General features: G+C 42.8%; 1 protein-coding gene across 1 annotated transcript in view; it reads left to right on the forward strand.

Annotated features, from left to right (window-relative positions):
* Positions 1-21,951, forward strand: part of LOC143268217 (uncharacterized) — a 73,558-nt gene extending 51,607 nt beyond the window's left edge. Inside the window, exons 17-25 of the mRNA XM_076549353.1 lie at positions 7,521-7,555; positions 8,363-8,387; positions 11,408-11,542; positions 14,290-14,357; positions 15,710-15,734; positions 17,758-17,798; positions 18,182-18,212; positions 19,634-19,693; positions 21,612-21,951. Of these exons, the coding sequence (XP_076405468.1) occupies positions 7,521-7,555; positions 8,363-8,387; positions 11,408-11,542; positions 14,290-14,357; positions 15,710-15,734; positions 17,758-17,798; positions 18,182-18,212; positions 19,634-19,693; positions 21,612-21,922 (731 nt within the window). The 3' untranslated portion in view covers positions 21,923-21,951. The remainder of the gene's footprint in view (positions 1-7,520; positions 7,556-8,362; positions 8,388-11,407; positions 11,543-14,289; positions 14,358-15,709; positions 15,735-17,757; positions 17,799-18,181; positions 18,213-19,633; positions 19,694-21,611) is intronic.
* Positions 21,952-25,793: the final 3,842 nt, after the last annotated feature.

Here is a 25,793-nt window from a genome sequence, read left to right on the forward strand (position 1 = left end):
ACCATTTGTATCTATGATACATATGCAGACTCAAATTAGCTGTATGGTTTCTAGCAACTGGAGTTATAGACTGTTTTGAGCTGTTTTTTCTGTGTTAGAAACCAACCAGACCTGTGTCCTCTGCAGGAACAGCAAGGGATGTTAACCTCTGGTCTCCTTTGCTCCTGGCAACAGGTTTTTAAATGTGACCTAGACTCTGGGCTCCAAGGGTCTTCTGCTCACTGGTAGTCAGTGTCCATACTGCCTGTGAGTGGGAGCACTAGGGGGACCACAGGCAGCAGGTAGGAGTGAGAAGAGCATCATTATTTGCAAAATGGTTTCTGTGTATTTGCTCAAGCATGTGCTATGAAGGCCTTTGGCAAAGAAGAGCTAGTTCTTGAGAGAGAATGTGGTTATTGCATACCTACCATTTCTAAGGCCTTGAGTTTGAGCTCCCAGTAAGCAAAAGATGTGCTGTGGTTGTATAGCTTTATAAACCGATGGGAGAATTTTATGTTCAAAGTCATCCATTTCTACAAAGTGGCATTGAGATCACTGTGGGCCAGAGACCGTTTCTCTGAAAAAGGGAAAAGAAAACAACAGAGGGGAGTAGGACTTCATCCATTGCCGGTGTGTTTCTGTGTGGGAAAAGATTCTGGAGAAACAGAGCTTTCATGAAGAATGGATGAACAGCACCTTGCAAACTCACATGTAGCCTGTGTAGACTACCATTCTGTTAGCTGAACTCAGTTCAGACTGTCCACACTTTTCAGGGGACATCTGTCACCTACAATGGCACCAGGCTGCTTTTCCAGCCTCTTCCTGTAGAGGGTTTATCCAGGTTTGGTGAGATTAAAAGAGTTTCCTTTTCTCCCATCCTCCACGTAAAAACTTGGTTTAGATTGACTTGGAGCCTGGAAGCATTGGTACCCTCCCAATTTTGTTCCGGAGGTTCAGACTCAGTCACTGAGAGGCCAGTGGCAGGTTGAGGATGATAGAGGAAGGTGCTGTTTACTGATCCAGGAATCCCACAGCTCACTTCGGATGAAGCTCACACTTGGAGTCAGGGACTGCCTGGCAGAGCATGTCTCCTGTCTGTTGTTTCTGTCAGGAGAGGTCGTCACTGGCACACAAATGCAGCTGTTACTGCTCCATTGTGTGAAATGACACAAGTTTTCAAAGCTTCTTACCTTCCTACCTCCCATGGACAATGCCATACATTGTCCATGAGATGTACTATTATATAAGGGGCAGTCAAAGAATGAAGAATAGCGGTTCTCCAGTGTTCTAGAGTAAATGAAACAGTTTGTCTGAATTCAGTTACTCCTGTGTAGCTGAAGTCTTCTGGTATCTCACAGACATCACAGGGCACTTCTGAATGCCTGTGCTTTTTCCTACAGTATACATTACAAAGATCTGTTTTAGCCTAGTGAGTCCTGTGGGTAGTCCTTAAGAAATTCTTAGGGTCTTAGTGAACAGCGGTGAATGGAGCCATTGCAAGGGTGTCATGGGCTCTAAGAAGGATTAGAGTGATACCACTCTGCTCTGGCACCACACTCACAAAGTGTGTTCAGTCATGGGGCTCTTCCTTCTGTATTTCCACATAAATTAGATTTTACTTGTCATGTTCATGTAATGCTTAACTGGTTGTACACTATTCAGTGATCCTCCTGAAGCACAATCTCACTCTGATGACTGTACCCGGAAACAAGCAATCAGATCAAATGTACAAACACACAGTTGTTAGTTTCCTCTGTTTTTCTGCCATGAGGCTGACATGAAACTCTATTCTCGATGCATTCCCAGTTTCTCCTTTATTGAGAGAATTCAGCAGAGACAAGCTATACCCCATACAGATGTGATGATACCAGAATTCTGTAAATTTTATTCTATAGAAACAACTGATAAGAAAAAAGGCATGTTGTGAATTCTGTAATTCTGTCCAGTTGTGTAATGTGGTGATAATCATTTTCTTTCATATGTAAATCTAGAGAGAAGTTTAAGACAATTTTTCCTATGTAGGTTAATACTAATATATCTAAGTTTTCAATGTAAACACAGCTAAAGAATTTAAAATGCATCTGATGTCACCTTCGGCTCTCATTCAATAGCATGAACCAGTGGAAACTGAGGCTCATTAGTATGAGTCAGGGTGGCTTCACCTGCTGTAGACAGGAATGGGTGGACCACCCTCTAATCCTTTCTCCCACATGTGGGTAATGCAGATGGAGTAGAGCTGATGTTCCTCAAGGCACATTGTTCCAATGTCACATGACTGAGGGTGAAATTCAACTCAGTGAATTTGGATCAGTGTACCTGGTTTGAATCAATGAGCAAGGGTCCACTAGTGGTCATGTTATGCATTGTCTTTGAGTTAGGAATGTGGTCAAGATTTCATTAAGGACAAGGAAAATAGAAGGTTCTTGTTCTATTCCAATTACAGGGACATGATGGAAAGTGAGCAGAGTGTGCTATTAAATGTGCTTTGCATATCCTCCTCTCCTTTGTACACATTTCCCCAGAACATTTATTCTTTTTTTTTTTTTTTTTTTTTTTTTTAAGATTTATTTATTATGTATACAGCATGTGTCCCTGCAGGCCAGAAGAGGGCACCAGATCTCATTACAGATGGTTTCGAGCCACCATGTGGTTGCCGGGAATTGAACTCAGGACCTCTGGAAGAGCAGTCGGTGCTCTTAACCACTGAGCCATCTTTCCAGCTCCAATCTTATCTTTTTTTTTTTTTTTTTTTTTTTTTTTTTTTTTTTTTTGCTTTTTCGAGACAGGGTTTCTCTGTGTAGCTTTGCGCCTTTCCTGGAGCTCACTTGGTAGACCAGGCTGGCCTCGAACTCACAGAGATCCGCCTGGCTCTGCCTCCCAAGTGCTGGGATTAAAGGCGTGCGCCACCACCGCCCGGCAGAACATTTATTCTTTAAGTCCGTGATACTACCAAACTTTCAGGGCTTGGGATTCAGTTACTAGCTCTGCATTTTACTTCTGCCTGTCTGAATAATTTATTCAGTTGTTGTTAAAAATTCCTGTGAAGATAACCTAAAAGGGAATTGGTACTTTTTTGAATATAGTCTCAGCTTATAGACTGTAACACGGGGTAATTATATATACAGGCAGGAGTCTGTGGCAGAGTCCCATTATAACCTGTCAGTGACCAGAAGATTTAATGCTCATGCTCAGCTTACCTTTTTATATATCCTTGATCCCTTCCTAAGCCATGATGTCATGCAGAGTTCAGTAGTCTTTCCACCTCACCTAAACTAAACTGCTCTAATCTCACACTTGCTGCCCAGTACTGGGTATCATCCAATTGACTGTTGAGATTCACCATGACAGTGCCCATGAAGTGTTGTGTTCACTTTGTGTCCTTACCTGTGATAGATCCACTGTGTCTGGGGAGGAACAGTATTCTCTCTTGTACTCTAAGGAACCTGTAGGTGATAGTCTAGCAGAGTAAGCCCAATGATAAAGGAAGAACAGAGCCCTTCCATTTCTTCCTTCAGGACTTGTAGCAGTCCATGCATAGTCCTCTGTTCACTGTTAACTCCTGCTTCACGTGGCACCAACAGGGTAGAGTGCTGGGTAAAATGGCTGTTTAGTCTGACACAACTACCACATCTGCAATATACTGGCAAGGAAGGGCCTAGTGTTAATGTGTAGCTCATTCCCAGCCTATGCGCCTCATCCTGGACTGCCATGCAGGATGACTGAGGTGTAGAGGAGGTCAGAGACTTTTCCTTCATCCTTGAACCTCTGACCTTATGAGTGAGCAGGGATCTGATCTCTGACCCCTGCCTTGGCTCTTTTTCATGCATTCTTGATTCTGATTCCAAGATACAGATGGTGCCTTAGGAAGTTCCCATAAGCTAATACCCATGTTCCAAGAGCTAAAGGACATGAGCAATTGGGGATCCACCTTCTTGACACACATCTTGCCACAGGCTGTGATTGTCCATAGTGTTCTGTGTATTCGTGGCTTTCTTTTGGGAATTTCAAGTTGCCCCACAGAGATCCAGGACCAGTCTCCACCCCCATAATCCTCCATCTCTCTCTTCTCTAGCCACTTTCTCCTACTTCTGGAATGCCATGTGGACTCTAGACTCTGTACCTAGTAATACATCAATGTGTGACAATTCCCTTATTCCGGGAATTTTTTCATGGTGTTTCATACTATAAAACATTTCTCAGAAGTGTCCCCAGAATGAGTCTCTATGTGTCGTGTCTTTTATATTCTATAATTTTCTCTTCCTCCTTCTCTAAACTTATCAGTCACAAGAAAAGAGTCCGGAACCCAAAACTTCTAGTGTACTACATTTACAGAATGACATTTGAATCTTACTAGGTCATCTGGCTCATCCCTTCACCTGATGGGCATAGGTAGAAGGCTGGTTGTGTGCAACTGAAGTTCTTGAACATGTAAAGACAGAGAAGTTAACCAGAGTCAGCTTGGAGCAGTCACATAAACAGAGTGACACAAGGCACAATAAGAAAAAAAAAAACTAAGTGATCCATGCAACTACATGAGCCGGGCAGTGGTGGTACACGCCTTTAATCTCAGCACTCGGGAGGCAGAGGCAGGTGGATCTCTGTGAGTTCGAGGCCAGCCTGGTCTACAGAGTGAGTTCCAGGAAAGGCGCAAAGCTACCCAGAGAAACCCTGACTCGAAAAAAAAAAAAAAAAACAACTAAGTGAAAACACATACATAGACACACCAAGACACACCCAGGGACACACACACATATACACACAGACACTATACACACAGACAGATATAGACACAGACACACACACACAGACACACACACACACACACACAGAAGAACATTGTCTGAAATCTTAGCAAGTGTGACAACAGTAAAGTCACTGACATGTTATGGTCATTTGGACCAAACACCTGAAGCTGTGACTCCAATTATTAGAATATCTGCTCCCTACAATGACCTTGTCTTGAATTTACCTGCATCTATATACTGATGGCAGCCTCGTGTTCACAGGCCCCCATTTTGCATGGAAAGGATCACCTCTGAGAAATGCCTAGCCTTTGTGCCTTCTCTAAGAGAAGTCTCATGTCTTTGGTCTTCACCTTGCCAAAAATGCACAACTTATAATCATTATTTAGGAGTTTTGGTAAGTTTAAAGGGCTTGCAGATATATATGTATATGTTTATATATATATACATATATATATCACAAAGCTGAAGTGTTATAAAGACCAGAAAACCATGTTCATAAACACATGTAGATTAGCCATTGTGCATTGTTCTTTCATAAAATATGCACCACATATGATGAATTATTGCAATTTATCTCATTATTCATACTTACCAAGATTGCATCATTTTTACCTTTGAGAGATAATGTAATGGGACATGAACATTCACTTTTAAATAGTTGTTTAAAGTTAAGTACATGGTGTACAGATGCTCAGAAGGTGATTAGACTGTGCACACATTGGTACCCTGTTTTGTTTTTAATTTTTTAAATTTTTATTTTATAATTTAATTTAATTTTACATATACCCATGGATTCCCTTGTTCTCCCCCCCTCCTGCCCTCCCCCTGCCTTCCTCCCAGCCCCCCCCCCCATTCCCATCTCCTCCATGGCAAAGACTCCCCTGAGAATTGAGTTCAACTTGGTAGATTCAGTCCAGGCAGGTCCAGTCACCTCCTCCCAGGATGAGCCAAGTGTCCCTGTATAAGCCCCAGGTTCCAAACTGCCAGCATATGCACTGAGGGCAGGTCCCGGTCCCACTGCCTGGATGCCTCCCAAACAGATCAAGCTAATCAACTGTCTCACTTATCCAGAGGGCCTGATCCAGTTGGGGTCTCCTCAGGTATTGGTTCATAGTTCTTGTGTTTCCCTTCATTTGGCTATTTGTCCCTGTGCTTTTTCCAACCTTGGTCTCAACAATTCTCGCTCATACAAACCCTCCTCTTTCTTGCCAATTGGACTCCTGGAGCTCCACCCGGGGCCTGGCCGAGGATCTCTGCATCTGGTTCCCTCAGTCATTGGATGAGGTTTCTAGCATGATAGTTAGGGTGTTTGGCCATTCTATCACCAGAGTAGGTCAGTTCCGGCTGTCTCTCGACCATTGGCAGTAGTCTATTGTGGGGGTATCTTTGTGGATTTCTGTGGGCCTCTCTAGCACTTTGCTTCTTCCTATTCTCATGTGGTCTTCATTTATCATGGTCTTTTATTCCTTGTTCTCTCTCTCTGTTCTTGATCTATCTGGGATCTCCTGTTCCCCTAAGCTCTCTTTCCCTCCACCCTTGCCCTTCATTACCCCCACTCACGTCCAGGTTGTTCATGTAGATCTCGTCCATTTCTCTGTCATTGAGTGATCCCTATGTTTTTCTTGGGGTCCTGTTTTCTAGGTAGCCTCCCTGGAATTGTGAGTAGCAGTCTAGTCATCTTTGTTTTACATCTAGTATCCTCCTATAAGTGAGTACATATCATGTTTTCTTTCTGAGTCTGGGTTACCTCACTCAGCATGATTTAATCTCCAGTGCACATATAAAAAAGTTCAGACAATTCTATGCACACCCGTAACCCCAGCATATTCAGGGCCAGAGAAGGATGATTCTGGGTCCTGATGACTATTAGTTTCAGTTTAGCTTCAATGAAAAACCTTGATTGAAGGAAGGAAGACAAAAGTGAAAGACCAGGATTGTTATAATTTACATTTTTAATTCTTTGAGAATTTAATGTGACTACTGTGTTTACATCATTCTATCCCACCTTCTCCTCAATCCATCTCATCCCATGTCCCCCCTTCAAATATATGAGTTCTTCTCTGATAACTACTATACTTACATAAACAGAGGAGTTCATTTAATGTTGCTCTTATATATACCTATGTGTGCTCTTGTATGTTTAGTGCAGTTAGTTCAGGATTAGATAACTTATGAGGAGACTTACCTCTGGAGAAAATTCATCTCTCTGCAACCTCTCTGTAGCTCCTGGTCTAGGGTGCCATATCAGTAGGGGCTGTCATGATGCAGGTCCTATTTGGGGAACTGTGTTGAGATTTCATGGGCTATATCATCCCTGCCATGTCTAGAAGACACTATCTAGCAGCATATGTCCTGTCCCTCTGGTTCTTATAGTCTTTCCAATCCTCTACCAAAATGTTCCCTGAGCCTTAGGTGTGGGGGTTATCTTATGCATCTACAATTTGGGATCCCACAATTTGTCTTCTGACCTCTACATGCAAACTGAAGCATACCAGTGGTCACTCCAAAGAGAATACCTGTGAAGATTTGTATTTAATCTTCAATCTGATAGATTATTTTATGTTGCTTTAGGTCCCCCACTGTCTGGAAATACAATTCTGTTACTCATATCTCTCCAGGCCTTTTTCTGTTTTAATTTCCCTTCAAGGGAAGACAGTTCAGCAGCTGCCCAACAATCCTGTTCAGTAGGTCTAGTCACATGTACTAAGTCTATGCACTTTTAGTCACATCAAGTAAGGATGCTGCATAAGTAGGAAGCAAGACCATGAGCTGACAGTCACTTTCTGTCCCCTTTAGTGCTACCTGAAGAGACAGAAATAAAGGTGGAGAAGGTAAGGGGGCCTTTCTTTTCTCTAAGATAGAAAGGTTATTCTAGTGATCTTATGTTTCAGTGCATATCCCATTGAACAATGAAACTGAGCAGGGCATCATGGGTATTAGAGAGTTAATTTAGGAAGAGGACAAAGTGGAATTGTACCATCTTGGTCCAGACTGAATCAAATCTTCCCGTGTCAAGTGTCACAGTCTGTATGAGGGGGGCTTTTCTTCTGGAGAAAAAAGGCTCCTCTTTAGATAAATGTGTGTAATATTGACTCAGAAGTTAACAGGCATATCATCTATTAAGATGTGTGTTTTTCCTTAAGGGGCCTCTCCTATTTGTTTTCCCATCCTGTCATCTAGATGGAATTTGTGTTGTTCCCCAAAAGTCTCAATATGGTGGGAAGCTTCATGCATCCAATATTTGAATATTTAGGGTATAATACATTTAAAACATGTGCACTCGTGCAAATAATTGGAGGCCCCCTCTTAGAAGGAATTAATCTCCCAGGGCAGGTTGTTAAGTTGGTCTGCCATGCTGGGATGTAGCTTAGGGAGCCCTCAGTGAAGGCCAAACAGAAGAGGTGCTCTGCTCTCACTTTGAGTCAGCATTAGTGTGTGATGTATTAGTTTTTGTCACAAAGTACGTAGCCCTGGTTTTCTGTGACATCATCACATAATGTATGAATACAGTCTTTTTTTTAATGTCTTTTTCCTATCCTGCTTTACACTATGCTGTGTCATAGGGTGAACTAAAGAGCTATGCAAAAAGACTCTGTATGACCTGAACCTCAAAGTGTTTTCTTTCCTTTCAATTACAGGTGGAGAAGAGGAAATTTAATTGTTGTATGTATTACGGAATCTCTCAAACACATTTTAGAATTGTTTAAATGCTGGCTGTCTTTTCTCTGGCACACCAATGTGATATAAGACTCCTATTGGGAGTGAAACTTGGGAATTTAAGCAGGGAAAAGGCAATGCCCTAAGTAACGAGTCTTACCAATGTGTCTACAGTCACTGCTTTCAGTTCTGATGCCTCTAGTTATTTTGGCATTTTGTGTACCAGGCAGGGTCTAAATAGATTTTTTCCCAATACAGTTATCCCTATGACAGAGTCCACTTTCCAGTGACAAATTTGTCAATTCAAAAAGCAAGATACACATTTTACCTTTAAAAAAAAAGTGTTCAAAGCTCACCGTACAGATGTGTGATAGACTTGGTTTTGTTTTGGGTTTTTTTTTTGTGCATTTCTCTGGAGAATGATAGCTCAAAGTGTATGGATAGGTCATCAGTCTTTCCAGTGGTAGAGCTCAGGAAGTACTTTTTATTTTGTCAAGGGCTCAGGGATACCTATGTGAGAGGCCCATCTTCCCAGCATCTGCCTGCAATAACCCAGCCCTAGGTAAACAGCAGACAATGATGAGCACCAAGTGGGCAGAAAGCCAGGCAGTACTCTTTAGCTGCCTGCAGACACTCATAAGTATGATAGATGGAAATTTGTAGATGTAACCAACCGTCTTATTAAATAAGAAACACAGAACCAATGTAAAAGAGAAAGCCAAGAGGTCAGAGCTCAGAGCTAAAACCTTACCCTTCCTCCTGTGGTGGTCCTACCTCTCTGAAAGAGACCTACTTCCTGTGTGTTTGTCTTGATATAGTCTTTCTGTTCTGCCTTCTCATTGGTTGTAAACCCAAACACGTGACTGCCTCGTCACTGCCTGTAAGTACAGCCCTCCAGGTCTTAAAGGCGTGTGTCTCCAATGCTGGCTGTATCCCTGAACATAGAGACTTACCTAGCTCTGCCTACCAAGTGCTGGGATTAAAGGCATGTGCCACCACCGCCACGCTCTTTTTATGGCTCTAATAGCTCAGACCCCAGGCAACTTTATTTATTAACATACAATTAAATCACATTTCAGTACAAATAAAATACCACCATAGAAAGTCCATATGTTTGGTCAGATCAGAGCATTTGACTATAGGAGAGACTGCACTGAAAAATAGGTCGGATGTGTGTGATAACTGGATTTATGGAAGAGATGGCTCATTCCAGTAAGAACTATTGTAAAAGCTTAACAGATTAGACAACATTAACATGAGCCCAAAGAGCCACACAATTTATAGGCAATGTCCACTAAGACCTCCAGTCATCCCTTCATTCTTGAGCTGCACTGGATCATTCTTTTAGCTATCTATACATCTTTAAAGGTGAGCTCGAGTTTGTGTTCCAGTATTACTTCTATTACTGGCAGTCAGTCTCCCTGCTGCCTGCTGTGTCTGAGCACTCAGTGGAATGATATAAGCAGCAGTGAGTTACACAGGCAGAGCATGGCTGGGTATCATCATTCTGAAGATGCTGGCTGTGTTAGAGTAACCTCACAGTCAGATTTGTCAAAGAGGGTCAATAGGCAGGAATGTAAAGACCAGTTCGGTTTAGTGTGCTTCTAGCATGTGCACAACCCTGGATTTGATCCCAATGACTGTATAATATGTGCCCATTGTGGCACACTTCTGTAAACCCAATTCTTCAGAGCTAGAGTGAGGAGAACCATAAATTGAAACTCATCCTTTTATACATAGGGATTTTCAGCCTGATCTTGCATTAGAGGTATTTCTAGAAGTTTAAAATAATGGTTAGGGGATGAGCTTGACTCAATTGCCCCGTAGAGTCTGTGGGTAGAAGAGTGTGTAGAAACTGGACTTTGATGAGTCGAGCAGAGCAGCTGTGGTGCACACTTGGTGCTAATACAGACCCTGCCCTTCTAGCTACATTTATCTGGGTTGTCCATACAGTGGCTGAGGATATTTGTCATCTAGAAAGCCATGTGCATACTTACCACCCAAATGCCAGACTGCTTTCCTTACCTGGTCATGTTGAAGACATCAAGGAAGGCTTGGCCAATTGAAGGGAAGTTTCATTTTTGTCAAACCATCGTGCAATAACATGATGTAGAATGATTTGGACTCTGAGTATTTCTAAGGAATATGCTCGAATCTATAATCTCTCAGTGGGGTTCCCTGGCAGTCACAATTAGTCAGTGGGAGGGATATGACAGGTTGAAGATGCAAGAGAAGAGTCACATATTTGTACTAAGCCAGTGCCCTCCAGTGACTCCAGTTTTGAGTCAGGGATTGGAAGGTAAAGAATATCTCTCTCTCTCAGGCTGCTCCTGTCAGGGGTTTGGTCACAGTGACAGGGGTGTAACTAATGTGGTCCTAACGGTGAAAAGTCGGGAGTGCACACAGTTGTTTACTTCTCAGTCATGTAAGGCTATTAATACCGTATGTTCTCTGTGAGCTACAAGGACCACAGGTGAATAAAGAATGAAAGTCAACAACAGCCACACTTCCCATGCTGGATGCAATGGATCACTCTAAATTCAGTCACTAGCTTCTAGCTGAATTCCTCTGATATTTAACAAACATCATTGGAGTATTTCTGCTGTACATGTGCCTTTCCTTATGATTTACCATTTGTAGTTCTCTTTTAGACTAGAAAGTATCATGAGAAGTCCTTCTGAAACTTCCAGTGTTTGGAGAAAAGCATGGAAGAAAGAGGAATCGTATGAACAACACTGTATTCATGCGATTGTCAGAAGGAAGGGCTGCCATCTGGCACCAAACCCATACAACACATTCAGTCCTGCTCCTTTTGTATTGCACCAGCCACGTAAATGCAGACAGTACCTATATTGTCTGTATACTGCTTAATCACAAAATGTGATCTTCCACAAGCAACACTCTTGACACTGATGACTAGCTGGAACAGGAAATTAGACCATATTTACAAACACACAGCCATGATTAGTTTTCTGGTTTTCTGCCGTAAACTAACATAACTCTCCCTGTTGTGACTACATTTTCAGTTACTTCATTCTTTAGAAGATTTTGTAGGAAAAAAATTATCATCCCTCAAGTTACGGAGGAACCTCCAGCTACTCCAGTTGCTGTTCCAGGCAGTGGTAGCGCATCTGATGAAATAATACAAACCCAAGAGGAAGGTACTGTACATATTGAGGCTTTGCTTCCATTATATGTAGTAGTCAGTTATCCTCTGTGCCATAGGTAAAACTGAACAGATTTACCAGAACTTTCACTATCTGAAATATATCAGTGTATCTATCTCATCCCTAGAAATACAACCATAGAATTTTAAGAGGTATTTAAAAAATTAAATAAAAATAAAAGTCACTTTGGCTCTCGCTGAATACTATGAACTAGAGGAAAGCTGGGGCACATGTATAAGTTGATGTAGCTTCACCTGATATGGGCAGAAACAGGTGAGTAACCCTATCTGCTACTTAATCTGTGGGAGCCCGTTCTGGGGTTCCTCGTGGCTTTACCCAGCAGGTCCGAATAGAGGATGATCAGGACCACGGGCCTGAGTGCAGGTGTCTGAGATGGTCTGCACTTGGCTGTGCTGGGGGAGGAGGTCTTTTGCTCCACCCCTTGGCGTCTCTATAAAAACCCTGGGCAAGAGACAGTCGGGGCCCATTGAAATAGGTTCCAGGCCCTCTCGAGGCTATCCTTTATTTTCTATCTGTTTATCTCCGCAAGATTCTCCGCTATAAATCCTTCTATCTAATATTTCCTGCTGATCGCACTCAAGAAAACTCTAGCAAGCTGTGGGGGTGGTGGGTAAACGCCCCACATTAATCCACATGTGGGTGACACAGATGGATTAGATCTGAAGAGTCCCCAAAGTACAAGTGAAATTTGAAATATGTAACAGCCTTCTTGGCCAGGTTCAATGGGAAAGGGTCCCAGTAGTGGCCATGTCACACCCTGTGCTTGGGAGTGCGAGAGAGCAGGAAAGAGATCTGTAAGTACGAGGAAAATGGGAGGTTCCTGTGCTTTTCCTCTTTCGGAAGCAAATGATCCATTTTATAATTCCATAAAATATATACAACCTATCAAAGAATCACAACCATGTCCTCTGAAAAAGACAGATGACCTTTACCTCAGCCATCTTTCCAGGCTGTCAAATGTTTACATGGCAAGCCATGGCATCTGGCATAATTCCCTGTTTGGAGCAATCCCAATTATACATTTTTGTTTGACTATTTGTGTGTCTATTTAATCTTATGATCTTCCATTTAGCCTTTTCAAACATCCTCCGTGCTGTCCCTCCTTTGTTCTGTTCTGCCATCCCTTTCCCCACTCAGACCTCCCTCCCTTTACTCCCCCTTTTCCCTTCATGTCACCTGTGCTCCCCCATGACCCCCTTACTATCTTCCTTCCTCCTTACCAATTAATGTTCCCTTTCTAGTCTCCTGAACTCTATAGGTTCTCCAAGTTAGTATCTAAATCTTAAATTTCACACTACAATCAGATGAATATTATGATAATGTCCTTTTAAAGCTACCAACTAGAAACTTTGAGTTTTAGTAGCACATTACTACATATTTCATGTTTTCAAAAATACCTTATGGTTTTTGTTGTTAATCAGACATTGCTATAAAATGGTTTTACTACCTTGAAGTTGATTATTGCTCCTGTGTGTTTTAAATCTTCAGTTTCTTTAGTGACTTTGTGAATGAATTGTTTACAATGATTATTCTCTTCCTCGTGTGTTTCTGGTGGTTTTCTGTAATAGTGAATTAGTGATTGGAGTGAGTTTTAACTGCATACAACCAGCAAGTATCCTGTCTTTGTCATGGGATTCTACTGGTCTGTGGGGGAGAGCTTCAATACACTGGAGGGTACAGAATTCTTAGTTTAACCTTCCTATGTGAACAGAACTTCAGTGTCAATGGGAAAAGAAATAAAGCCTCATGTCTTGATTGTTCAGAACCGTGTGTGTGTGTGTGTGTGTGTGTGTGTGTGTGTGTGTGTGTGTGTGTGTACATTGTCCTCCATTTGTGTGAATCTTAGATTAACCAAAAGAATGTAGGAAGTGTGTAAATTATCTCCATGATACTCGTTTTATTGTGATTTCATTTTATGGAATGTTTGCCCCAGAATATACCTATTACCACAGGAAACCACTGGAAAAATATGGTCTGCCAATGCTTTTAGCAGATGACTTGGGAAAGTGCTTTCTACTCCAAAGAGAAAAATTACATTGCTCTATTAGCCTACTCTAAAAATAGTATCTATTCCAGAGAAAAGCTGTGCTGCTCCAACACAACAGCATTTAAGGTTTTCTTTTCCCTGGGATGTGACTGCCCCTTTATGGTTCATGCACTGAACTAGGGAGTGGAGCATGGTGCCACTAGAGGTTAAAATGCTAATTCAGTGGTTCATTGAATTAGCTTCTGGATTGCTGTGAGCCTTGTTTTGTTTCCAGCATTCTGAGGTACCCAGATGTGCTGCAGAGGGGACACGTTATCATGGTCTTTATTTTCTCGTGTTCACCAATACCACTCCATAAACCATATTCCTTTTGGTACCCTGGAAAGTGTGTACTAGATGGCAACTTAGCATAAATTAAAACTCACATTGTTTCTTAGTTTTAGAAGACCATCCGTCTGGTCTTCAAGTGATTGATAGGAGTAATGGGAAGCTTGTACCCTTGGAAGACTTTTATTGTCTTCTGTTCCCATCAGCACACTGCAAGTGTTCCATTTTCCATTTTTTCCCTGCTTCTTGTTGACTCAGTGCTTTCAATGAGGATGCTCCAGCAGCCCCTCGGTCTAGCCTCGAGAGCATAGCCATACATATAAGCCTGTTGTGTAAGCTAAGCACTGTTCTCTAAGGAAGCCATGGCCCACAGCACCAGTGATGAACAGTCACTCTCTCTTCCTAGATACTAAAGATGCCCCTGATATTAAACAGTTATTTTCTAAAGAGGAAGAAATCGACCATTCTACTGAGGTAAGGTGGACTTTCTATGACTGAAATGGAAATGTTGCTGTCTGACTTTCCTATTTTATTTGAGTTTGCCTATTAAAATATGACAGTATGTATATATACTATGCTGTGTTTTCTGGAATAGTAGAATAGTTCCTTGCCGATGGACACCTTATGAGAAAGAGCATTTGTGAATGGCACAGTCAGGGTACAGAATATATGCTATCACCTGTCCCTCTGGAAAACAATGCTTCTTCTTTAGATTATTTTGTGGTTGGTGACTGAAGGAGGGTTAGAGATACATCATTCTGAAAAATATCATAGGTTTGTCACAGATATATCTTTCTTTTGCCAGCCATTAATGTTGGCAGTGAAATAAAGGCTACACAACTGTCTCACCATGCAGAGGACCTAGTCCAGTCCCATGTAGGCACCACAGCCATTGATCCAACTTTCATGAATTCCCTCTTGTTTGTTTGGTTGTCCCTGCGTGTTTCCACATCATGATCCTGATGCACTTGCTCATAGAATCCTCTTCTCTCTCTTTGACTGGACTCCTGGAGCTCGGTCTAGTGATTGGCTGTGGATCTCTGCATCTGCTTCCATTAGTTGGAGAAAAGTTCTGTGATGACAGGGTATTCACCGGTCTGATCTCTGGGGCAAGCCAGTTCAGTTCAGGCACCCTCTCTACTATTGCTAGTAGTCCAGGCTGGGGTCATCCTTGGGGATGCCTGGGAACTTCCCTAGCACCTGGTTTTTCTCTATCCCCACGATGTCTCTCTCTATCATGGTATCTCTTTCATTGCTTTCCCCCTCCCTGTTCCAGTTCAACCATCCCATTCCCTTATGTTCTCATCCCCTATCCCCTAACCTCCATTGCCCACTCCTCATACCCAGTTTACTCATGGAGATCTCATTTGTTTCCCCTTCCCAGGGCAGTTCATGTGTCCCTCTTTGGGTCTTCCCTGTTAGTTAGCTTCTCTGGGGTTGTGGGTTGTTGCCTGATTACTCTTTGCTTTATATCTAGTATCCACTTATGAGTGTGTACATAACAAGTTACCATCTCTGGTGCATGAGCAGGCTTTGTGGAGCCCACTACCTATGATGGGATACCTCGTGCAGCCTTGAGGCAGGGGGGAAGGACTTGGACTTGCCTCTACTGAATGTGCCTCCACATGGGAGGACTTGCCTTCTTGTGGGAGGAAGTGAGGGGTGGATTGGGAGGGGAGGCTGGGGGCATGGAAGGAGGGAAGAAGAGGATCTTTGATTGGTGTGTAAAATGAATGAAAAAAATCTTAATTAAAAAAAAGAGAAAGACATGTGCCTGTATGCCCCATGATGTTACCCTCAAAATGTCTTTGTTTCTATAATTTCAGGGAGCCTGGGAAGAAGACCAAAGCGGTAAGTATTGTTTAACTCCTTGGTGAGGAAGAATGTAAATGTTAAGATAGGTAGGGTGTCCCTTACTGTCTTCTCTTTGAAAGGCCACCCAACTTGCTGTTTCTGGAGAGAGCAAAACAGTCAACACGACTTTTTAAGGGTGTTCTAGATGCCCTTGACAGCCAGGTTTCTGCATAGATTTCCATGAGGCTGTGTGCATAAAGAATATTAGGGTTTCAGGTGCTTCAATGTCTTGTTTCCCTGCATGGGTAATGGTCTATGGAGGACATAGTTTATGCTCCCATTCATACTTTAAATGAACTTTATACTTTATTAGTTCATCTAGTCTTCATGACATTTGTGCTTGGGGATTGTTATAACCCCTGCTTCAGAACAAAAATGAAGAATCTCTGATCAAAGTCAAAAGCAGAAAGTTAAAACATGAATCCATCTGGGCAATCCATTACTCTTGCTTCCGTGGTTGAGCCTTAAATTCATTTAAGAAAATTTTGAGAGCATTGTCAGCAGGGCTGAGGGTTTACCATGTGGTTCAGAGATGCTGCCTGTCCATGACAAATTGCCTCCATGTCATGTTAACTGCATATTAAACTAGACCACATCCACAGATGCTTGAAGTCACTTGTGTGAAAAATCCAAAGACTCCCTGCTGTGTCCGGTCATTTCACACAGACCTTTGGAGTTTAAAGCAATCATGTAGGACAAGGCGGCTTACTTCTGTAGATTTTGGACTCATGTCTTAGAAGCTGTCCCAAAACAAAACAAACACACACACACACACAAAAAAAAAAACAACTGAAATATTATAGTACACTTTCTAATAGCACTATGAGCAATAAGATTTTCCAACCCAGCTTGTCAGTAACCAAAGCAGATCAGTTGAGCAGCCTGTGCAGTTCTGAGAAACACCTGTTGGTGACACATAGCAAGTGTTAACAATCACACATACTGTGCTTTGAAACTTTTTGTTTTTGAAATTAAATTATATCATTTTCCTCTTTCCTCCCTCTGACCATCCCCATGCGTCACCCCCTTTCTTCCTCGAATTTATGACCTCTGGCCTCCTTCCCTCCAACTGTAGATTGTAGTTACATGTGTGTGTGTGTGTGTGTGTGTGTGTGTGTGTGTGAGAGAGAGAGAGAGAGAGAGAGAGAGAGAGAGAGTGCATTTGTGAGTGTGTGTGAGTGTGTGTGTGTGTGTGTGTGTGATATATTCCTAAATATATAGATATAATCCACTCTTTCCATACAATGTTATCTGTATTATGAGATTTCAGAGCTGACCAGTTGTTGTTGGAAAACCAACTGGGCTGTTCCCAGGGGAAGAGGATTTTTTTCTCCCACTCTCCACAGTTTTGGTTGCAGCACTAATGTTCTAGATGGAAGGTTCAGGCCAGGCCCCCCACAGTCACCTGATCTCTGCATTTTTATTTGTTGTAGTTTTCTGTTATGATTTCATTCTGTTGCAAAGAGAAATTGTTCTGTTGGATGGTAAAAGCTACACTGACCTGCAAGTATAGGATAAATATTTAGAATACAGTTAGAAATTATGCAGCTTTAGTGTTATTATTTTTATTTTGAGACAGGGACACATTTATCACAGGCTGCCTCTATCTTGCTCTATGGTTGAAGCTGAGGCCTGGTCCTCCTTCCACTACCTCCTGAATGCTGGGATTATAAGGGTTGGGGATTTAGCTCAGTGGTAGAGCACTTGCCTAGCAAGTACAAGGCCCCAGGTTCGGTCCTCAGCTCCAAAAAAAAAAAAGCAATAAGTATATGCCACAAAGTGTGAACCAGCTAGATTTATTTTATATTGTTTAAAGTGGCTTTAATTGAGGAACAAGGAACCTAGGTCTCATATTGATCTGTTTTATTTTTTCTTTTCTGGAACATCCTTCTACACTGGAGGATGGCCCAGCAGCAGCCCAAGCTATCTCCATACACACGTGTGCACATTGAAAATATTCCCTGAGTGTTTTATAATCATTAGTTGCCAACATCCTCACAGTTACTCTGTTTTCTCCTAGATTTATCTGGTGCTATTAGTGTACCAGAATCCAGACAAATGGTAAGCATACCTTTGTGTGTCTTCTGTAGAAATACAGCTCTATTTGGGTTCCATGTGTGTTACTTTTTGAAAGACAGTTTCCTTTGTGGAGTTCAGGGTCTCCAGCTCTCTGGTATCGTTGACATCACCATATTCATTAAAATTGAAACATAGAAGGAGTTCCCTCAGAAACTCCTTTCCCTGTTCTAGTAAGGATTTGCTTGCAATGTTAGTGGACTTGGGAGGTACAGTGCCAGGAAGGAAGGCTCTTTCCGTCTCTACTGGTGTCATATGCAGCACCAGTAGAGCTATATTCCCACCGGTCTCTAAGTCATCCAGAGAAAACCAGACCATTGTGAAGGATACAGTATAGCCCAATCTTAACAATGCTTTCTTTTTCATAGTTGCAGATCACATCTGTTGTGTTTGGAAATCGTAAGTATCTGAAATCTCTCTCTTGTTCAGGAAATACCTTAGTGTTTCATTCCTAAGAAGCCTGAATCAGGATTCCTGTTGGAAAGGAGAGTTGAAAGTTAAATGATTAAATGGTTCTGCCATAGAGGCTCTGTGGAAAATCCCAAGAAGAACCTGGGTCAACTTTGTGTGAGCTGGTGTGGCTTTACCTGGTACACTATGTCCTGATGTTCTTGCAGATATAGCCCAAGTGGGGGACACAGATGTTGAAGAGCATCAGAATATCAGTAGTAAAGAAAGCTTTCCTAGTAAGTAACAGCATGCCCTGTTGGAGTTGATAGGAGAGGATCCAGGAAACAGTAAGGTTGTACCTTCTGCTTGGCAGGCTAAGGCAGTATGAAAGGTATCAGTGAGATGTAAATTTGCCTGGAGATTTAAATACTACTCCATCCAGGCATAATGGTAAAGAGAGGTAGAAGCAAACATACCAAACCCCACTGTCAATGGGAGTTGGTATGATTAAGAGCATTATCTGTTCTACCAGAGGACCAGATTTGAGCTCCAGCACCCATAGAGCTGCTCACAACTATCTGTAACTCAGTTCCAGGGTATCTCATGCCCTCTTCTGATCTTGCCTGGCATTGTATGCATGTGATATACAAGCATTCATATGCAGGCAATGCAGATGAAACAAACTTAGAAATAAAAGTATGGTCTTCACCGGAACACCCATCCTTCCTGCCTCTGTCCCCGACAACGCTCCTAGCCATCAGTTGTAATCAGTAGCGTTCCTCGGAAATTGTGTGTATTCTGATGTAGTCTGGAAATATGTGTATATCTGGTGCTCACTTTTGATTGGTGAGTTGTGATAGAAGAAACTGTCAGTGGCTCACAACTGTCGGTAGTCAATGACATGAACCTGAGTACAAAGGTCTTGTAGTGTGGGCCCAATAATGCAGAAGTGAATCCTCTTCTGGCTGGTCCTGCAGGACTTATAACAGTACCTCCATGTTTCCATTCAGTCTTCTTTTTCCTTAAAATCTTGAAGTGCCTACTTCTATTTATTCATTTGTTTGTTTATTTATTTATTTATTATATATACAGTGTTTTACCTGCATGTATGCCTGTGTGCTAGAAGAGGGCACCAGATCTCATTATAGATGATTGCGAGCCACCATGTGGTTATTTGGAATTGAACTCAGGACCTCTAGAAGAGCAGCCAGTGCTCTTAACCTCTGAGCCACCTCTCCAGCCCCCATTCAGTCTTTATATAAAAGACAATCTTATGGGTGGGTGGCAGAGTGAGTATACTGGCCTCACTGAAGCACCTTCCATAACCTAAGATGTCAAGGAACCAGTGGGAAGCTGAGGCTGATCTGGTGTGAGCTGATGTGGCTGTATCTTCTGTAGGCAGAATGAGCCACTCTGTTGCTTTCTTCCAGGTGATGCTCCTGAACTGCAACTCAGGGAGTTGGGAAAGGAGTCAATTCCTATAGCTCCAGGTAGGTAACAACATTGCATTCTGGGTCTACTCTGTCATGTGGACATGGTGTCAGTGGGGACAGGGACAGGAGGAAGCCTGTGTGTGAGCTCATTTCCAGCCTGTGCTCCTCACACTAGACTGACCTGTAGGGCAAATGAGTCAAAGGACACATTGACACCTATCTTGGAGCTTCTGACCTAGTACTTGAGCATGGATCTGGGACTCTGTGGTCCAGATAAGGCCTCCTTTCCAGATATTACTAGTTCATCATGGATGTACAAAATCCCAGGAATTAAAGTTCATGGCCACTTGTATTTTATCTCTTGAGTCCTCTCTGACTTATCCTCTGTGTGTCTGAACCTCAGTTTCCTGCCATCTCATCAGATCACCTTGCCATATCTTCCAGTGTGTTCTGTCCTCTAAGCTGTCTGAAACTGATACGGCTTCATGCTTAGTATAGTTCTCACCTGTCTCCACGGGTCTAGAGTATGAATCAAAGGAGATTATATTCCCCAAAGGTCTTTTATGGAACCCCTGCAGTAAGGTGAGGGTCTTTCTTCATTGCAAAGTATGTCTGCCTGCCCTCTACCCTTCTACTTCTGATGGATTGATTCTGCTTGTGTAAACTCAGGGACGACTCTTTCTAATCAATGTGTCCACAGCGATGAAGGAGCCCACTTCACCGGCCACATCATTTGACCACTCTTCTGTCCCTTACCTAGAGCCTTCTCCACCCTCCTCCCTATTTCCTGAGTGGAATGGCGGCTCTGCACGTTATGCCCAGTAATCCATGAAAGTGTGTCCCTGCTGCCTTGTTCTTGATTCTGCATACCGAGTTGACTGGCCCACCTGATCGGACCTAACCTAATCCATCCTGGATCCCTGGATTCATTCCTGTTTTATGCATAAGTGTACCCAGTTGTCTTCCCCTTCCCTTGAAATGTGGCCTCACCTGAGTCCTTTACAGAGTTTATGGGAGAGCCAAAATCCCAATAGGAAGTGTATACAATGGGACATTGCTTAGGGACATGCCCAGCTAGACACAATTGAGTCTTACCAGGTCATCTGGTCACACCATTACTTGTGGAAAAGAGGTGAAGTGCTGTTCTTGCCTAGCTGGGGAAAGCAGGGAGCTGAACAGAGTGGGAACAGGGATGCTAAGCACAACACAGTTAGCAAGCAAAGCTTTGTTTCTGATGTTAAAGGAGACCCAAGGGGAACATCCAAAAGTTACAAACAACAGAACAGCAGCCAATAGAAAATTGTCCCCAACAATGTTGGTAGCATGGATGGTGGCACATGTGGGAGCAGTCACTCACCTAGGATGGCCAACCTGGTCCCTGCAAGAAATACCCAGCAGTGTCCCAGAGCTTTGTTGTGGGGTATTGTGTTCCCCAAAACATTGTGTACCCTAATAAACTTATCTGGGGTCAGAGAACAGAAAAGCCACTAGATACTTAGGATAGGCAGTGGTAGCACACGCCTTTAATCCTAGCATTCCAGAGGCAGAAATCCATGTGTTCAAGAATACAGCCAGGCATAGTGACTCACGCCTTTAATCCCAGAAAGCAAGCCTCTAATCCCAGGGAGTGATGGTAGAAAGCAGAAAGGTATATAAGGCGTGAGGACCAGAAACTAGCAGTGTTTGGCTGGTTAAGCATTTGGCAGGGTAAGCTTTTAGGTTTTGAACAGCACAGTTCAGCTAAGAGTCATTGGGATATGAGGACACAGAGGCTTCCATTCTGAGGAAACAAGATCAGCTGAGAAGTTGGCCAGGTGAGGTTAGCTGTGGCCTGTTATGTATCTCTGATCTTCCAGCTTCACCCCAATACCTGGCTCACAGGTTTGATTTTATTAATAAGACCAGTTAAGATTCATGCTACACTTTGTGCCATGACTCCTTCCCTATTTTGAACTTATTCCTACTCTATCCCTAGAGATAAATGTACTATACCAAGCCCCACCTAAATCTTCAAATGAAGATACGAATGAGGAGGAGGAGGAGGAGGAGGAGGAAGAGGTGGTGGTGGAGGAGCCGGTGGAGGAGTTCCCAGTGGAGGAGGAGGCGGCAACAGATGAGGAGGCGGAAACAGAGGAGGAGGAGGAGGCGGCGGCGCCTAAGGCGGAAGCAGGGGAGGCAGAGGAAGAAGAGGAGGAGGAGGTGGTAGAGTTGGAGGCAGCAGGGGAAGAGGCAGAGGAGGAGAAAGAAGAGGAGGAGGAGGGGGAGGAGGGGGGGATGAAAAGCTAGTACCAATAAAAATATAATGCCTATAATCGAATATAAATGTGTTTTTTGTTTTTATTTCTATGTCTCTGAGCATGCCCACTGGAGTCACCCCTCCAGGGTGTTGTGATAGACAGTTGTAACCCATCCTGTGGAGCTACTTAGTTCTCCGTAAGAGTAGCAAGCACACTTGGCTGCTGAGCCATCTTTCTAGTACCCAGATCTCTTATCTTGAAGGCACATTTGATATTTTGATAGTATCTATCCACAGATACAGATGGGCTTAAAAGCACTCCCCCAGAATACTTCTAACACCTAAGACAGGAGGTGTGGATGTCTCCAAGAGGAGTATATCATCCCTGAACATCCCCTTGTAGTATACTCGGGTCCTGGAGGCCAACATAGGCAAAGTTCCTCCAGAGACACCTCAGAACCTCACTGGGTAGCTGGGGAGCCTAAGATAGCAAATTTCAATGGTGCTCCTTCAGAGGCTAGGCTTCTTCCCTGGGGTGCCCTCCAGATCTCCAGTCCTTAGATAAAAGTGACAAGGGCCCTCCCCCTGCCACATGACTGAGGGGACCTGCTTCGGTGGCTTCAGGCTTTGAATATGGCCCACCAGACCAAAGCCCTTCCTTGAAGGGTCCCGTGTACCCTCAACAGGTCCTAGACACTGTGGGATTGGGTGCCCACTGAGAGGTTATCCTCACTGGGTGAGCAAAGCAAGTGTGGCGAGAGCTAATCTAGTTGCCTGCGAGAAATTCATGTCTAGGGCCAAAGATCACATGGGCTACCTGTATGATGCCTCTGAAAGTAGCCCAGGGATTAGCAAAGAAACCCAGTGTTGTAGATTAATTCTAATTGATCTTAATAATAATAATAATAATAATAATAATAATAATAATAATAACCCAGAGTCAGATGTCAGGGTGAAAGCTGAAAGATAAGAGAAGCAGAGCAGCCAGTCACTAGAGTTCTTACCTCCTCAAAATCATCAGACTGAAAGGGGACTGGGTTCCTGTCTCCTCCTACCTTACATTCTTCTCTCCACCCAGCCATATCACTTCCTGTCTTCACCTCCCTAGTGCTGGGATTAAAGGCGTGAGATCCCAAAAGCTGACCTCAAAGGTGTATGTCACCACTGAATGGCCTCTATGGCTAGCTAGTGGTTGGCTTTGCCCTCTGATCTTTAGGCAAGCTTTGTTAGAGCATACACAAAACATCATCACACAGTGTGCTAAAGGAAGCAGATTCTGAGTACACAGCTGGCTGCTTTGGTTCATGGCCTGGAACTTGGACATCCAGAATGCACCCAGGAAGAGGTTTAGCCCAGTTTTATAATACCTAGAAAACTACAAGTTCCAGCATAGTCAAATGCTGCTGCTAGGGCAAGTTGTCTTCTTCACAAAAGTCTTTTCTTATAGAAGCTCAACTTAAGATTACAGCCTGGCCCCAAGAGATCACAAAAACTCTCAACATACTGACTGATCTGGAAGTTCACACCATTGTCCACACCTGTTCAGGTAAGAAGGTAAATCAGGATGTACTTTGTCCACAGAGCCAGAAGAAGAGAGCAGGCCCAAAGGCCCATGAACAGACACTAGGGAGGCTGGGATGATTTGTGCATAGATCTCATGACTGGCAAGGTGCAGAATGACTTTGAGCTCATCATCTATGTCACTAAGTGAGAGACTTGAGACATAGGTAAGACTTTCCTCATGCATCTTCTACACCATGGTGCTTTTGCCACTGATCATCAACCTCTGGGAAGGTGGCCTTGGAGGTAAAGCTTTTTACTAGGTCAGCAATCTGGATTACACAGAAGAGAGCCAAGAGTGTTTGGCATGGACATCATATTTGTCATCTTCAGAGCCCGATAAGGAGCAGACTCAATCCCTCTTCCCCAATCCATTGTCTGAAAGGTCTGTGGATGGGAGGATATTGGTCAAGTGGTTTGAAAAGTATGAATTAGCACATCTTCACCACTTCTGCTCCACCAGATTCATCCACCCAGTCTCACCCCGAGCTCGGTTGCAGAACACCTGCTGCAGTCTCCCCTTCTTCTCTGACCCCATCCCCAGTGGACCACAAAGATCTTTTCCTACAACCTTCCTTCCCCCAACTCATCCCATTATTTCAAGCTCCAATACCACCAGCAGGCATTCATTTGAAAAACACCAGGTGAACAGTCCAAGGAAACAGCCCTGCAACCATACCACTGTAGGTAGACTTTTCTTTCCTGTCCACCAGTTCCCAAATACCTGACATGAAGACTTAATATAAATTATACATGCTTGGTTGATAGCTCAGGCTTATTACCAACTAATTCTTACAACTTTAATATACCCATTTTTATTAATCTATGAATTTCCACATGGCTCATGGCTTTACCTGTCCTCCAGTATGTCTCCTTCCCTCTGTATTTCCTGGAGACCTCTCAGACCCTGCTCTCCTTCCCAACATTTTTCTCTGCACTGAAAATCCTGCCTCGCTATGGATCAAACAGCTTTTTATTTACAGTGAGAGCAATACATATTCACAGTGTAGAAAGATTATTCCACGGCATACCAAAACAGGCCCTGGATATTCCAGTTTAGCTAAAAGCACTAGAAAAAAAGATCTTAAAACAGTCTGTATGAAGATGATAGAGGTCCTTAAAGAGGAAATTAATAAATCCCTTAAAGAAGTCCAGGAAAGCAAACAGTGGGAGGAAATGAATAAGTTCCTTAAATACAGGAAAAGACAAATGGAGGAAGAAGATGAATAAGGCAATTCAAGACCTGAAAATGAAAATAGAATCAACAACAACAACAAACCAAACAGGGAATTCTGTAAATGAAAAACTTAGAAATTTTAAAAGGAACCACAGAGGCAGGCTTCACTGACAGAATACAAGAGAGGATGAGAGAATATCAGGTGTTGAAGGTATGATAGAAGAAATTGATACATCAGTCAAAGAAAATGGTAATTCTAAAAAACCACTGACACAAAATATCCAGGAAAGATGGGACACTATGAAAAAACTAAATCTAAGAATAATAGGAATAGAGGAAGGAGAAGAAATCTAGCTCAAATGCCCAGAAAATATTTTCAACCAAACCATAGAATAAAATTTTCCTAACCTAAAAAAGGAGATGTGAATAAAAGGTACAAGAAGCATACAGAGCACTAAATAGGTGGGACCAAGAAAAGAAAGTCCCTCTCAGCACATAATAGAATACTAAATATATAGAACAATAAAAAAAATAAAAGCTACAAGGGAAAAAAGATGAAGTAACATAAAGGCAGACCAATTAGAATTATACCTGACTTTTCCATGGACACTCTAAAAGCCAGAAGAGCCTGGACAGATATTCTATAGGCTCTGAGAGACCACAGATGCCAGCCCAGACTACTATACCCAGCAAAACTTTCAGTCACCATAGATGGAGAAAATAAGATATTCCATGATAAAGCTGTGGTGGTTTGAAAGAGAATGGCCCCAAAGGGATTGGCACTATAAGGAGATGTGACCTTGGTAGAGTAGGTGTGGTCATGTTGGAGGAAGCATGTCACTGTAGAGGCAGGGTTTGAGGTCTCATATATGCTCAAGATATCACCCCAGTGTTTCAGATCACTTTCTGTTGCTTGCAAGACGTAAATTCTCAGCTACTTCTCCAGTACCATGCCTGCCTGCATTCTGCCATGATGATAATGAATTAGACCTCTGAAAATGTAAGCAAGTCATCTCAAATGTTTTCCTTTATAAGAGTTTCTGAATCATGGTATCTTCTCATAGCAATAGAAACCCTAAATAAGACAAAAGCCAAATTTAATCAGTATTTATCTACAAATTTAGCTCTACAGAAGGTGCTAGAAGGAAAACAGCAACCTAAGGAGGTCAGCTACAACCATGAAG

Source organism: Peromyscus maniculatus, chromosome 12 (assembly GCF_049852395.1).
Source record: "Peromyscus maniculatus bairdii isolate BWxNUB_F1_BW_parent chromosome 12, HU_Pman_BW_mat_3.1, whole genome shotgun sequence".
NCBI lineage: Eukaryota > Metazoa > Chordata > Mammalia > Rodentia > Cricetidae > Peromyscus > Peromyscus maniculatus.